The sequence below is a fragment of the Symphalangus syndactylus genome, chromosome 13, assembly GCF_028878055.3.
Source record: "Symphalangus syndactylus isolate Jambi chromosome 13, NHGRI_mSymSyn1-v2.1_pri, whole genome shotgun sequence".
In the NCBI taxonomy this organism is placed as follows: Eukaryota; Metazoa; Chordata; class Mammalia; order Primates; family Hylobatidae; genus Symphalangus; species Symphalangus syndactylus.
In genome coordinates this window covers 22,919,876-22,934,879 of record NC_072435.2, presented here as the reverse complement: position 1 = coordinate 22,934,879, position 15,004 = coordinate 22,919,876, and the positions used below count along the sequence as shown (strand labels likewise).

The 15,004-nt window shown below is 49.8% G+C and overlaps 1 protein-coding gene across 1 annotated transcript in view; it reads right to left on the bottom strand.

Annotated features, from left to right (window-relative positions):
- The window catches only part of NLRP9 (NLR family pyrin domain containing 9), a 33,604-nt gene that overhangs the window by 1,923 nt on the left and 16,677 nt on the right, over positions 1-15,004 (bottom strand). Inside the window, exons 5-8 of the mRNA XM_055237677.1 lie at positions 8,082-8,252; positions 6,125-6,295; positions 1,946-2,116; positions 1,329-1,499 (exon numbers count right to left, since the gene is read on the bottom strand). Of these exons, the coding sequence (XP_055093652.1) occupies positions 1,329-1,499; positions 1,946-2,116; positions 6,125-6,295; positions 8,082-8,252 (684 nt within the window). The remainder of the gene's footprint in view (positions 1-1,328; positions 1,500-1,945; positions 2,117-6,124; positions 6,296-8,081; positions 8,253-15,004) is intronic.

Sequence of the window (15,004 nt, the reverse complement as noted above, 5' to 3'; positions counted from 1 at the left end):
TTGGGGTCTTCCCTAGACATTCGTGATATGGTTTGGATCTGTGTCCCCACCCAAATCTCATATTTAATTGTAATCCCCAGTGTTGGAGGTGGGGCCTGGTGGGAGGTGACTGGATCATGGGGGTGGATCCTTCGTGAATGGTTGAGCACCATCCCTTTGGTGCTGTTCTCACGATAGAGTTCTCACGAGATCTGCTTGTTTAAAAGTGTGTGGCATCCCCCCTGCTTCCTTCTGCTCCCACCACCAAAGACGTGCCTATTTCTGCTTCACATTCTGCCATGATTCAAAGTTTCCTGAGGCTACCTCAGAAGCAGAAGCTGCTGTGCTTCCTGTACAGCCTGCAGACGCATGAGCCAATTAAACCTCTTTCCTTTATAAGTTACCAGTCTCTGCCAGGCGTGGTAGCTCACACCCGTAATCCCAGCTCTTTGAGAGGCTGAGGCAGGTGGATCACCTGAGGTCAGGAGTTCGAGACCGGCCTGGCCAACATGGTGAAACCCCGTCTGTACTAAAAATACAAAAATTAGCTGAACATGGTGGTGAGCACCTGTAATCCCTGCTACTTGGGAGGCTGAGGCACGAGAATTGCTTGAGCCTGGGAGGCAGGGGTTGAAGTGAGCTGAGATTGTGCCACTGCACTCCAGCCTGGGTGACAGCAAGACTGCCTCAAAAACAAACAAACTTAAACAACATATTGTGAACTTTCTCAGACACTAGTACAATGAATTCATGTACTCATCACCAACTTGAACAATTATCAATATTCAGCCTCTTCCATTTATACCCCGCCCATTTGTTTTTTAAAAAATAAAACTTCTAAAAATTAAAAAATTTAAATCCGAAGGAAAAATTAACTTAAAAAATTCATCCTACAGATTTCAAATAGGTACAACTCTAAAGGCAAACCTGATTTTCAGAACGTTAATTGCTGCTGTTTAGCGAATGTATTTCTGAATCAAGACCCTGCTCAGCCCATCCCAGAAGCCCTTCCCAAGTCTGAGCTGGGGTTGCATATTTATGGGCAGCGTAAGTAGAAGATGTTTTAATAGAGCAGTGGTTCTCACCTGGTGCAACTGTGTCTCCGGGGGACTTTTGGCAATTTCTGGAGCTCTTTTTGATTGTCACAACTGAGGGAAGTGCTACTGGCAACTCATGAGAAAGGCCGAGAATGTTGCTTGACATCTTACAATGTCAATGGTTTTTATATCTTACAATGTCAACAGGGGCCCAGGACAGGCCCCCACCACAAACAACCCTCCAGCCTGGCGTCCGTCATGTCGCGGTTGAGCAAATGGCCAATGAACTAAGCTCGTTCTGAAGTCACTCACCCCAGCATCTGCAGGGCACAGTCTGGGTGGCTCAATGCCTCACACAGCACCACCACTGCATCAGCGTCCAAGGTAATCCAGTCGAGGTTCAGGCTCCTCAGTGTTTTGCAGGCGATGAGTGCCGTGGCGAGGTCGCCACAGCAGGCACGGGTGATCGGACACGTTTGCAGCCTGCAGAAGGGAAACACACCAGAGAATCCACTCTGGCTTTGGGGAGGCTGGAAGGCAGGCCATTGTTACTTGCCAATTACATACACACCTCCCGGCAGGACTCTCTGCTGTCTAGACCCGCATTTCTCAGCCAGGACGACTGTGCTGCTGGGGGACATATGTCTAGTGACATTTATCCCAACTGAGGGTGCTGCTGCCAACTTGATAGTGTCCAGGGGCGCAGCTAAAGATCCTATGATGCACAGGATGGCTCCCAAGGCAAATAACTCTCCAGTTTCAAACAGCAAGAGCACCAAGACGGAGCAAACCCTGGGGCATTTTACCTATCAGATCGTCCCAGACGGACTGCTTTTAAACCTGCCTCCCTTCCATGCTACTGACGCTCCAGCTCTTCCTATTCTTGAAAGAGATAAATTTTCCTGCGATGATGATCAGCAGATACTCACCCGAGACACTCTAATTTACAGTTAGGGTGCTTCAAAGCTGCACATAACTGTCTGACACCAGTGTCTCCTATTTCATTATGCCCAAGTTTCAGGGTCTTCAGTTTTTCATTGCAAATAAGAACAGCAGCGATGTCCTTACAGGAATCGGAAGTAAGGAAACAACCCATCAACCTGGGAGGGGGGAAGATACACACACACAAATATGTATACTTATGAGGTCAATCATAACGGCCCACCTTATTTTCATTTATTCATATGATGCAAGAAATACCCAAGTACTTCTGAGATGATGAGGAGGGTGGGGAGGGGAAGGAGGAGAGAAGAATGAGGGAGGAGGAGAGGACAGGGGAGGGAGGGAGAAAAAAAAAAAAAAAAGGAAGAGGAGGAAAGAGGAGGAGGGGAGGGGAGGAGGGGAGGGGGAGAAGGAGAGGGGGAGAAGGGGAGGAGGGGAGGGGGAGAAGGAGGGGGGGAGAAGGGGAGGAGGGAGGGGAGAAGGGGAGGAGGGGAGGGGGAGAAGGAGGGGGGAAGGGGAGGAGGGGAGGGGGAGGAGGGGAAGGGAGGAGGGGGAGGGGGAGGAGGGGAAGGGGAGGAGGGGAGGGGGAGGGGGGGAAGGGGAGGAGGGGGAGGGGGGAGGGGGGGAGGGGGAAGGGGAGAAGGGGAGGAGGGGAGGGGGGAGGGGGAGAAGGGGAGAAGGGGAGGAGGGGAGGAGGGGAGGGGGAGAAGGGGAGGAGGGGAGGAGGGGAGGGAGAGAAGGGGAGGAGGGGAGGAGGAGGAGGGGACGGGGAAGAAGGGGAGGAGGAGGGAGAAGGGGAGAGGAGGAGGGAGAAGGGGAGAGGAGGAGGGAGAAGGGGGAGAGGAGGAGGGAGAAGGGGGAGAGGAGGAGGGAGAAGGGGGACAGGAGGGGGAGAAGGGGGAGAAGAGGGGGGAAGAAGGGAAGGAGGAGGGGGAAGAAGGGAAGGAGGAGGGGGGAGAAGGGGAGGAGGGGGAAGAAGGGGGAGAGGAGGGGGAAGAAGGGGGAGAGGAGGGGGAAGGGGGAGAGGGGAAGAAGGGGGAGGAGGGGGGAGGGGAAAGAAGAGGGAGGGGGGAGGGGAGGGTGAGGGGGAAAGAAGGGGGAGGAAGGAGAATGGGAGGGGAAGGGGGAAGGGAGGGGAATGAGGAAAAAGGAGGGGGGAATGGGAAAAAGGAGGGGGGAAAAGGGGGGGAATGGGGAAAAAGGAGGGGGGAAAAGGGAGGGGAATGGGGAAAAGGGAGGAGGGAAAGGGAGGGGAATAAGGCAAAAGGAGGGGGAGGGAGGAGGAGTGGGGAGGGAGGAGGAGTGGGGAGGGAGGAGGAGGGGGAGGGAGGAGGAGTGTGGAGGGAGGGGGGAGGGAGGAGGAAGGGGAGGGGGGAGGGAGGAGGAAGGGGAGGGGGGAGGGAGGAGGAAGGGGAGGGGGGAGGGAGGAGGAAGGGGAGGGGGCAGGGAGGAGGAAGAGGAGGGAGGAGGAGGAGGAAGGGGGGGAGGGAGGAGGAAGAGGAGGGGGGAGGGAGGAGGAAGAGGAGCGGGGAGGGAGGAGGAAGAGGAGCGGGGAGGGAGGAGGAAGAGGAGGGGGAGGGAGGAGGAAGAGGGGGAGGGAGGAGGAAGACGGGGGAGGGAGGAGGAAGAGGAGCGGAGGGGGAGGGAGAAGAGGAGGGAGAGGGAGGAGGAAGAGGAGTGGGGAGGGAGGAGGAAGAGGAGGGAGGAGGAAGAGGAGGGGAGGGAGGAGGAAGAGGAGGGAGGAGGAAGAGGAGCGGGGAGCGGGGGGAGGGAGGAGGAGGGGGGAGGGAGGAGGAGGGGGAGGGAGGGGGAGGGAAAGGGAGGGAGGAGGAGGGGGAGGGAGGGAGGAGGAGGGGGAGGGTGGAAGAGGGAGGGCAGAAGAGAGGGGGAGGGAAAACAAAGGAGGTGGAAGCAGCAATGACTTCCCAGTTCCTCCACCTTCCCTACTCTGCTCCAACACTCTGGGCTCCCTGCAATTCTTCTGCCCAGCCTGGCTCTTTCCTCTGTGGCCTCTCATTATTCTCCCTGCTTGAAGTGCTCCTGTCCCAATTATCAGCATAGCTACCTCCTCCCCACCTTTAAATCCCTGTGCAAATGTCACCTTTTTGATGAGCCCTCCCCTATTTTGTATGTCATGTGTCCAATCCCTCTCCAGGTCCCAAGCTGGTGATTCCTCATAGTACTTATTACCCCCTAATACAGATAGACAGAAAGATGGTAGACAGAGGACAGAGGATAGGGTACAGATGGATAGTCAATAGATGATAAATGACAGATGACATATAGATACATGATATAGATAGATGTGTGGATAGGCACGTATCTATCCACATTCATATACATATATGTGTATGTCTGATGTGTGTACTTGTGTGTTGGTGGCTCTCAGCAGGCATGATTTTTGCCCACTAGAGGACATTGGTAGTGTCTGGAGACATTTTTGATCTACCACGCCAGCAGAGAAAGTGCTACTGGCACCTTCTCTCCCACCTCCCCTCCTCCTCCTCTCCCCCCTCCCTTCCTCCTCCTCTCCCCTGCCTCTCCCTCTCCCTCTTCCTTCCCTCCTCCTCTCCCCTCTCCCTCCCCACCTCTCCCCCGCCTTCCTTCCCTTCTCCTCCTCTCCCCTCTCCCTCCCCACCTCTCCCCCGCCTTCCTTCCCTTCTCCTCCTCTCCCCCTCCTTCCCCACCTCTCCCCCCACCCCCTCTTCCTTCCCTCCTCCTCCTCTCCCCACTCCCTCCCCACCTTCCCCCTCCCCACCTCCCCCCCTTCTCCCTCCCCACCTCCCCCCTTCTCCCTCCCCACCTCCCCCCTTCTCCCTCCCCACTTCCCTTCTCCCTCCCCACCTCCCCCCTTCTCCCTCCCCACCTCTCCCCTCCTCCTCCTCCTCCCCTCTTCCCCCCTCCTTGCCACCTCTTCCCCCTCCTCGCCACCTCTTCCCCTCCTCACTTCTTTCCCCCTCTTCCCTCCTCCTTCCCCCCTCCTTCCCCCTCTTCCCCCCCTCGTCCCTTACCTCTTCTCTCTTCCCCTCCTGCCCCAACTTCCATCCCCTCTTCCCCTCTCCTCCTCCCCCAATCCTCCTCCATTCTTCTGTCCTCCCCTTTCGTCCCTCATTCTTCTCTGCTCATCTAGTGGCTGGGAATCAGGGAAGCTGCTCAACACCCTAGGAAGCATGGAACAGCCGCTCCAACAACACAGAACAAATTGGGCTAAAATGCCCCTCGTGTCAATATTGAGAACCAGGATGCAGACACACATCCTTGCAGCCTCACACGTGCATGTGTGTGTATCTGACACTTCATCAGATGGAAGTCGATGGGAACAGGGATGTTAGAGTGCTCTACTGACCAACTTATCCACCCGGAGGCATCTTCAGTTCTTAGCAGAGGGAATGAATGAGTCTCGCGCTCCGACTGTCATTGATCGAGAGTGTATGACAAGCCAGGCATTGATCATAGTCCTTCATGTGTGTGATTCCCACTGGCCATCTCGATTCTTTAAGGAGGAGGCTCTAGCTATCCTCACATTACCTGGGGAGAGGTGAGTCACCTGCACAAACTCGGCAGTCAGGGCCACTCAGGACTCCATGCAGGCCTTTCTAGGGCTGGAGACCCAACTCCAGAGTCCCCTGCTGTGTCCTTACAACTCCTTCCCACTGAAGGTTCCCAGAACCAGGTGGGGTAAATGTATAGCCTCATCTGGATTTTTTTTTTCAGAAGACACCATTCTCTTCCTCTCTCAGTCTATTTGGGCTAGTATAACAAAATGCCATAGACTGAAACGGACCCCTTAGAGTCAACAGAAATGTATTCTTACAGTTCTGGAGCTGGGAAGTCCAGGATCAAGACGCCAACAAATTCAGTGTCTGGCAAGGGCCACGTTCTGCTTTGGAAGTGGCATTTTCTCACGGTGTCCACAGATGGTGGAAGGGGCAAAGGAGTCTCTGGGGCATCTTTTATAGGTGTGGGAGGCTCCACCCTGATAACCTCATCACCTCCCAGAGGCTCCACCTCCTAGTACCATCAGCCTGGGGGTGAGGACCCAACATACGAATTTTGGGAGGACATATACATTCAGATGCTAGCATATCCCTTTCCTGTGTCTTTCCTAGAGTGTCAGTATCCAAAAGAAGAAACCCGACGTTGAGGCGAATCACGGCCAGTCCTACCATAGCTCCCGTATGCTGCAGCCTGGGTGCTTCAGCGCTCCACACAGAGATGCCACTCCGTTATCTTCCAGGGCATTTGAGCCCAGATCGAGGAGGGACAGGGACTTACTGCACAAGAGGACTTGGGAAATGGAGTCACAGGAGACAGAGGTGAGACAGCAGTACATCAACCTGCAGAGAAACACACCATCTGCCAGCCCACTGAAGCTTCCTGTGGTAATATTACCATATTCTCTTTGTCACAGGCAAAACCTTTCCAGATGTTCCTTGAACTCTGCTGTCACTCAAGAAAATAAGGAGCTGGGTGCAGTGCCTCACACTTGTCATCCCAGCACTTTGGGAGGCTGAGGCGGGTAGATCACCTGAGATAAGGAGTTTGAGACCAGCCTGACCCACATGGTGAAACCCTATCTCTACTAAAAATACAAAATTAGCCAGGTGTGGTGATGCATGCCTGTAATCCCAGCTACTCGGGAGGCTGAGGCAGGAGAATCACTTGAACCCGGGAGGTGGAGGTTGCAGTGAGCTGAGATCGTGCCACTGCACTTCAGCCTGGGTGACAAGAGTAAAACTCCATCTCAAAAAAAAAGAAAAGAAGGGGATTAAAACTTGTAACACCTACAGATGTACAGAAGGACGAATGTGGAATACAGTGTCCTAACAAACAGAATCTCAGATTCCAGTTCCAAGTCAGATCATCACCAGCCAGAAGACCTAGGGCAAAAGTCACCCATTCTTTGCAACAGTATACATATGGCTTCACGGAATGTACTGGACAACACCCCATGTAGAATAATTTTTGTTTGTTTTGTTGTTTAATATACAGTTTTTGTTTGTTTTTTTGAGACAGAGTTTTGCTCTGTCGTGCAGGCTAGAGTGCAGTGGCATGATCTCCGCTTACTGCAAGCTCCGCCTCCTGGGTTCACGCCATTCTCCTGCCCCAGCCTCCCGAGTAGCTGGGACTACAGGCGCCCGCCACCACGCCTGGCTAATTTTTTTGTATTTTTAGTAGAGACGGGGTTTCACCGTGTTAGCCAGGATGGTCTCGATCTCCTGACCTCGTGATCCACCTGCCTCGGCCTCCCAAAGTGCTGGGATTACAGATGTGAGCCACCACGTCCGGCCTGTTTAATATACATATTTAAGGTTTTGTTAAAAGAATAGATTTTAGGTGCTCTAGCCACAAAAAAATAAAATGCATCAATGATGTCAGATGATGAGTACGCTAGTTTCCTTGACAATGGTCAACACTTTACTATGGATACGTATATCAAATGCTTTTTGTTTTAAAAATTATTTAATCACAATGTACCATATACTTTGCTGAGAGCTGATTTTAAATGTTCTCACGTCCTCCAAAATGATAACTCTGTGAGGTGATGGATATGTTAATTAGCTTGATTATATTAATCATTTTATAGTGTATGCATATATCAGAACATCACATTGCATGGCTTAAATATATGTAATTTTTAAATTTTTAAATCTTTTTCTTTTTTTCTTTTGAGATAGTCTTGCCCTGTCTCCTAGGCTGGAGTGCAGTGGCACAATCTCGGCTCACTGCAACCTCCGCCTCCCGGGTTCAAGCGTTTCTCCTGCCTCAGCCTCCCAAATAGCTGGGAGTATGGGCATGTGCCACCACACCCAGCTAATTTTTGTATTTTTAGTACAGACGGAGTTTCCCCATGTTGGCCAGGCTGGTCTTGAACTCCTGAGCTCAGGTGATCCTCCCGCCTCGGCCTCCCAAAGTGCTGGGATTACAGGCATGAGCCACCATGCCCAGCCAGCTCCATTTTACTGATGAGCAACTGAGGCGTGGAAAAGGAACTCAGGTCTAGCTATGGATTCCACATTCTGCTGCACCCCTCAGTGAGCACTGCATTGCTTTGATAATGGGTGGATCCAGGCGCACGCTTCGGAAATCTCCTCCGAACGTGCTTCCTGCAGACCAACTTACATCAGCCTCTCCAGGGCACAGTGTGGGTGCTTCAGGGCTTCACACAGCAACGTCATTCCTTCGTCCCTCAAGGGATTTTCTACCAAGGAGAGGTGTTTCAGCTTGCTGTTGCAGGCCAGGACAGAGGCGATGTCTTCACAAGCTTCACTGGAGATGTCACACTTTCCCAGTCTACATGTGAAACACACACTGTGAGACGGGACCAAAGCTTTCAATCGCTCATGAAACATTAGCCACGGATCGGCCGGGTGCGGTGGCTCACGCTTGTAATCCCAGCACTTTGGGAGGCCGAGGTGGGCGGATCATGAGGTCAGGAGATCGAGACCACGGTGAAACCCCATCTCTACTAAAAATACAAAAAAAAAATTAGCCGGGCGTGGTGGCGGGTGCCTGTAGTCCCAGCTACTCGGAGAGGTTGAGGCAGGAGAATGGCGTGAACCCGGGAGGCGGAGCTTGCAGTGAGCCGAGATCGCACCACTGCACTCCAGCCTGGGCGACAGAGCGAGATTCTGTCTCAAAAACAAAAAACAAAAAACAAAAAACATTAGCCACGGACCAAATGACACCTCTGATTCTACTCTTGCACCTGCCAATCCAATGTCTATACTACAGACTCTTTTTTTTTTTTGAGAAGGAATCTCACTCTGCTGCCCAGGCAGGAGTGCAGTGGTGCGATCTTAGCTCACCACAACCTCCACCTCCCGGGTTGAAATGATTCTCCTGCCTCAGCCTCCCAAGTAGCTGGGATTACAGGTGCCCACCATCACGCCCTACTCATTTGTATTTTTAGTAAAGATGGGGTTTCACCATGTTGGCCAGGCTGGTCTCGAACTCCTGACCTCAAGAGATCTGCCCACCTCGGCCTCCCAAAGTGCTGGGATTACAAGGATGAGCCACCACGCCCGGCCACATTACAAACTTTCAAGAAGTGCAAATGTAATGACATGACTCCCTCATTAATCCCGTGGGTTTGCACTGAAGTTAGGAAAAATGTCTAAACCCACGTTTCTCACCGCCTGGGGTGATTTGCCCTAAGGGACATGTGGAAATGTCTGGGTATATTATTGACTGTCACAATGGAGGCAGCCAGGGATGCTGCTCAACACCCTTCAGCGAACAGGACAGACCCTGCAACGAAGGAGTATCCAGAACTCGATAATCTGACTCTCTGTCAATAGCACTATAAGAAATAGGAAAAACCAAACTGTTTTTTTTTCCTACTTTCACACACTCAGTGCAACATGCTTCTGTGACTGGAGAGGGGAGGGCAGCTCGCCCCACATATCGGGCAGCTCTTTTGCAGCCACTAAGTGGGTGTCAATCCTGACACTTCCTAGAGGGGCTAGACACAGAGTTCATCATCGATTATGCCTGTGTGATGGAGCCTCCATAAAAATCCTAAAAGAATGTAGTTCAGAGAGCGTCCAGGTTGGCAAACACATCCACACGCCCCACCGCAGCCCCACAGAGACAGACACTCTTGCACGCGTGTAGGGAACAGAAAGAGAGATCAGATTGTTACTGTGTCTGTGTAGAAAAGGAAGACATGCCGGGCGCGGTGGCTCACGCTTGTAATCCCAGCACTTTGGGAGGCCGAGGCAGGCGGATCACGAGGTCAGGAGATCGAGACCACGGTGAAACCCCGTCTCTATTAAAAAATACAAAAAAAAATTAGCCGGGCGTGGTGGCGGGCGCCTGTAGTCCCAGCTACTCGGAGAGGCTGAGGCAGGAGAATGGCATGAACCTGGGAGGCGGAGCTTGCAGCGAGCCGAGATTGCACCACTGCACTCCAGCCTGGGCGACAGAGCGAGACTCCGTCTCAAAAAAAAAAAAAAAAAAAAAGAAAGAAAAGGAAGACATAAGAAACTCCATTTTGATCTGTACTAAGAAAAATTGTTTCTACTTCGAGATGCTGTTAATCTGTAACTTTAGCCCCAACCCTGTGCTCATAGAAACATGTGCTGTATTGAATCAAGGTTTAATGGATTTAGGGCTGTGCAGGGTGTGCCTTGTTAACAATATGTTTGCAGGGAGTACGCTTGGTAAAAGTCATCGCCATTCTCCATTCTCGATTAACCAGGGACATAATGCACTGTGGAAAGCCGCAGGGACCTCTGCCCAAGAAAGCCCTGGGTATTGTCCAAGGTTTCCCCCCATTGAGACAGCATGAGATATGGCCTCGTGGGAAAGGAAAGACCTTACATCCCCCAACCCGACACCCGTAAAGGGTCTGTGCTGAGGAGGAGGAGTGAAAGAGGGAGGCCTCTTTACAGCTGAGATAAGAGGAAGGCTTCTGTCTCCTGCTGGTCCCTGGGAATGGAATGTCTGGGTGTAAAGCTGACCATTTCCATTCGTTCTATTCTGAGATAGGAGAAAACCGCCCTGTGGCTGGAGGCGAGATATGCTGGCAGAAATACTGCTCTGTTACTCTTTGCTACTCTGAGATGTCTGGGTAAAGAGAAACATAAATCTAGTCTATGTGCACATCCAGCCACAGTACCTTTCCTTGAACTTATTCATGATACAGATTCCTTTGCGCACATGTTTCTCTGCTGACCTTCTCCCCACCTGTTGCCCAGCCACATTCCCCTCGCCAAGATAGTAAAAATAGTGATCAATAAATACTGAGGGAACTCAGAGGCCAGCGCCGGTGCAGGTCCTCGTACATTGAGCGCTGGTCTCCTGGGCCCACTGTCCTTTCTCTATACTTTGTCTCTGTGTCTTATTTCTTTTCTCAGTCTCTCATCTCCACCTAACTAGAAATACCCACAGGTGTGGAGGGGCAGGCCTCCTTCACACTCGGGACCCTTCCAGATCTCGTCCTGTGTGTCTCTCCATCTGGCTGCACATCTGTATCTTTCAGATCATTTATTAAATTAGGTGAGAGTCAGATCCCACACGGTACGAGCTCAGTCCCACAGGACCAGCCTTGACTTCAGATGCCAGTTGCAAGCGCCGGGTTGCTCTGCTTGTGTTTGACCAACCGGCTATACATGGGGGTTCCCCTGACCCCTTCCTTGGGTTAGACTGATTTGCTAGAGTGAATCACAGACCTCAGGAAAGCAATTACATTTCATAAATGATTGCTTGAGCGCAGGAGGCAGAGGTTGCAGTGAGCTGAGATCCCACCTCAGCCTCCCAACTAACTGGGACTACAGGCGCCCACCACCACACCCAGCTAATTTTCATATTTTTAGTAGAGATGGGGTTTCACCGTGTTGGCCAGGATGATCTCGAACTCCTGAGCTCAAGTGATCTGCCCGCCTCGACCTCCCAGAGTGCTGGGATTACAGGCCTGAGGACCATGCCCGACCCCTGGCTGCCTTCAGATCCCTCTTCACCCTGCTCAAAGGGCAATGCTATGCCCGGCTCCTGGCCGCCTTCAGATCTCTCTTCTCCATCCTGCTCAAAGGGCAATGCTATGCCCGGCTCCTGGCCGCCTTCAGATCTCTCTTCTCCATCCTGCTCAAAGGGCAATGCATATACAAGTGTTTATGCATGGATTGTTTGCTCCCCATTGTGATAATTTTTTAAAAGCTCCTCAGTCTTTTGACTTTTTATTACTTACTGCCTGCCTGTATCTAATTATCTTCTGTGCTGCACAGAAAGCTCCTCATTCTTCAAGCCTCTTGATTGAAACTATGATGGGGATCTCTCCTCTCGGACCAAGAGGAAATGAGAGAGAAGATGGAGCAGAAGCCATATTTAAAGATGGAGATCATGGTAAAGTGTCCTCAGAAGCCTGTGCGAACATTCATGCCCAAATGCAGGAAGCTCAGTGAATTTTTAAGCAGGATAAACGCAAAGAAATACCAAAACCACACACAATGGGGGTGGGGGAGAACCTTAAAATTAGCCGGAGACAAGACACATTAAGCACGCTGCCTACAATGGGACGAAATATACTGATGTCTAAATTTAGAAAAAGCATGGAAGCCTGAATGGGATGGAATTACATCTTTAACATGTAAAAGAACAAAAGAAAGAAAACAGCAAAAACCTACAATTCTCTGATGTGTGGGGGGAAAACGTCTACAAAAATAAAATCAAAACAGATATTTTTGGTCTCAAATACACCGTGGTCACCTGGTTTATAACGATAACTACTGTTGTTCACTCGAGAAAAAGTCGTCTTTCAACAGCATTCTGTGTTCATATGTGAAATTTTTTCTTTTAAAACCTGACTTTATACTACATAGAAACATTTATTCAAAGTAGGTCATAGCCCCAATTGTGCATGGTACAATAAGACTTTTAGAGAAAAATGCATAGGAAGTTATTATGATGACTTTGGGCTTGGAAACTCAGGTTACAGTGCAGTGATGTGATGACAGCTCACTGCAGCAACCTTGGACCTTTGGGCTCAAGAGATCAAGAGATTCTCCTGCATCAGCCTGATGAGTAGCTGGGACGACAGGCATCCACCACCACAATTTTTTTTTTGTTTTTAGAGACGGGGGTCTCACTATGTTGCCCAGGCTGGTCTCCAACTCCTGGCCTCAAGCAATCCTCCTGCCTCAGCCTCCCAAAGTGCTGGGATCACAGGCATGAGCCACCAAACCTGGCAACAATTCCCTAAACACAAAAAGCAGCTGAACACAAAAAGACACATTCAGTTTTGATAAAGAATCTCTCCTAATTCAAAGATGATATTAAGAATGTGGAAAACCAAACCACATAGAAGATACTTGCAATGCATGTATTTGACCTAGGATTCATTCCACAATATAGGAAAAACACCTGTCAATCAATTAGAAAAAGACAACCCAATAAAACAATGGGCTACACCAGTACATCAAACAGACATATCACAACAGGAAGCCCTGAAAGTCAAACCAATGAAAAGGCGCTCATATTATTAGTCATTAGAGAAATGCAAATTAAACCCGCTCAGATATTATGCCCGAAGCAGAATGGATTTGAAAAGATCAACACCCTTAAGTGTTGGTGAGAAAACGGGACAAGTGGAATGCATTCATTTCATAGGTGTATAATCTGGTTAAAAGATACTGATTAAGTCTAGTTTCACTGGAAGTTTCATAAAAGCATATTTTTAAAAACAGCTTTGTACATTTCATTAGTAAAATTTCCTAGTTTTAAGAATGCACTATTGTTATGTAAGATGTTGCCTTCAGTGGAAGCTGGGTGGTGACTGGTACATGGGGCTTCTCTGTACTATTTTTGTAATTTCCTGTGAGTATAATAATCTCTCAATAGAAAGTAAACAACAACGACAAAGTAAAATGGCTGATGTGGAGAAACAGGTGTTTGTCATAAGGGTTTCCAGACACACATGAATTAAGGTGTGGTATCCATAAAAATGTTTGTCCAGGGCCACTGTATAGTATTGGATGTTTTTTTCCTAGTACAAGAGCCCCTGGGTTGGATTTAGGCAAATACCCCATTCTGTTTTAACCAAGCTGACCCCCTCCCACCACCAGAAGAGAAGCATCACTCTAATCTCTCCTAGGGCACTTCACAGGCTAGCGCTACTGGACTAGATAATCCTTCGTTGTTGGGAAGCTGTCCTGTACATTACTGGGTATTTCGCAGCATCCTTGGTGATATGGTTTGTCTCTGTGTCCCCACCCAAATCTCATCCTGTAGCTCCCATCATTCCCATGTGTTGTGGGAGGGACCCAGTGGGAGATAATTAAATCATGGGGGCGGGTCTTTCCCAGGCTGTTCTCCTGACAGTGAATATGTTTCACAAGGTCTGATGGTTTTATAAAAGGGGAGTTTCCCTGCACAAGCTCTCTTCTCTTGTCTGCCGCCATGTGAGATACGCCTTTCCACCTTCCACCATGATTGTGAGGCCTCCCAAGCCACAAGGAACTGTAAGTCCAATAAACCTCTTTCTTTTGTAAATTGCCCAGTCGCGGGTATGTCTATCAGCAGAGTGAAAACAGACTAATACACTTGGTCTCTATCCACCAGATGCCAGCAGCACCCTCCCCACTCAACTGTGATCATTGAAAATGTCTCTAAACATTGACATCCCCAAAGGGACAAAACTCCCCCCATTGAGAACTACTGAGCTAGAGAGAACCTGACTTTGAAGACCTTCCACCACCAATACCACATTGAAGTAAACAAAGAATAGTTAGTTTACCCCAAAAGGCAACATTCCCAGCTACATTATGGCTATCGTGGCAGATATGTTCCCCAATCCTTATGTTAATATATAATAGATAAAACTCTATGCAAATAACATAATTATGAAATGGAGCAAAATACGATGGAATTTGGAAAGTTCCCCCTGAGAAGAGACAGACTAGAAGTTAAAAAAAAAAAGTTGCCATGATATGGAAACAGCTTGAATGAGGAATGAGATCTACAGCAGTTCTATAAGCTCAAACAACCCTTATTCATAGAACCTGCCTCTTTCTCCTGATGAGTCTGGATGCATAAAATTAACCAAGGATAGATGAATCTGTCAATTACGGTTTTGATGGTTACTGCAAAGAAAAGACAGTGAACTGGGAGAGAGAAGAACATATTCTCTTGGGGGGTTTAATGGGCTGATTTTAATTTATTTTTAATTTATTATTATTTTTTTAGATGGAGTCTCGTTCTGTTGCCCAGGCTGGAGTGCAGTGGCGTGATCTCAGCTCACTGCAAGCTCCGCCTCCCGGGTTCACACCATTCTCCTGCCTCAGCCTCCCAAGTAGGTAGTCCGCCGCCATGCCCAGCTAATTTTTTTTTTTTGTATTTTTAGTAGAGACGGGGTTTCACCACGTTAGCCAGGATGGTCTCGATAGCCTGACCTTGTGATCTGCCCACCTCGGCCTCCCAAAGTGCTGGGATTACAGGCGTGAGCCCCCGTGCATGGCCTGGGCTGATTTTATTTATTGCTGCCTCAATGACTTCTCTTTGTTCTCTTTGGAAAGATGGATTGGCTAGTGATTATTCTACTATAAAGA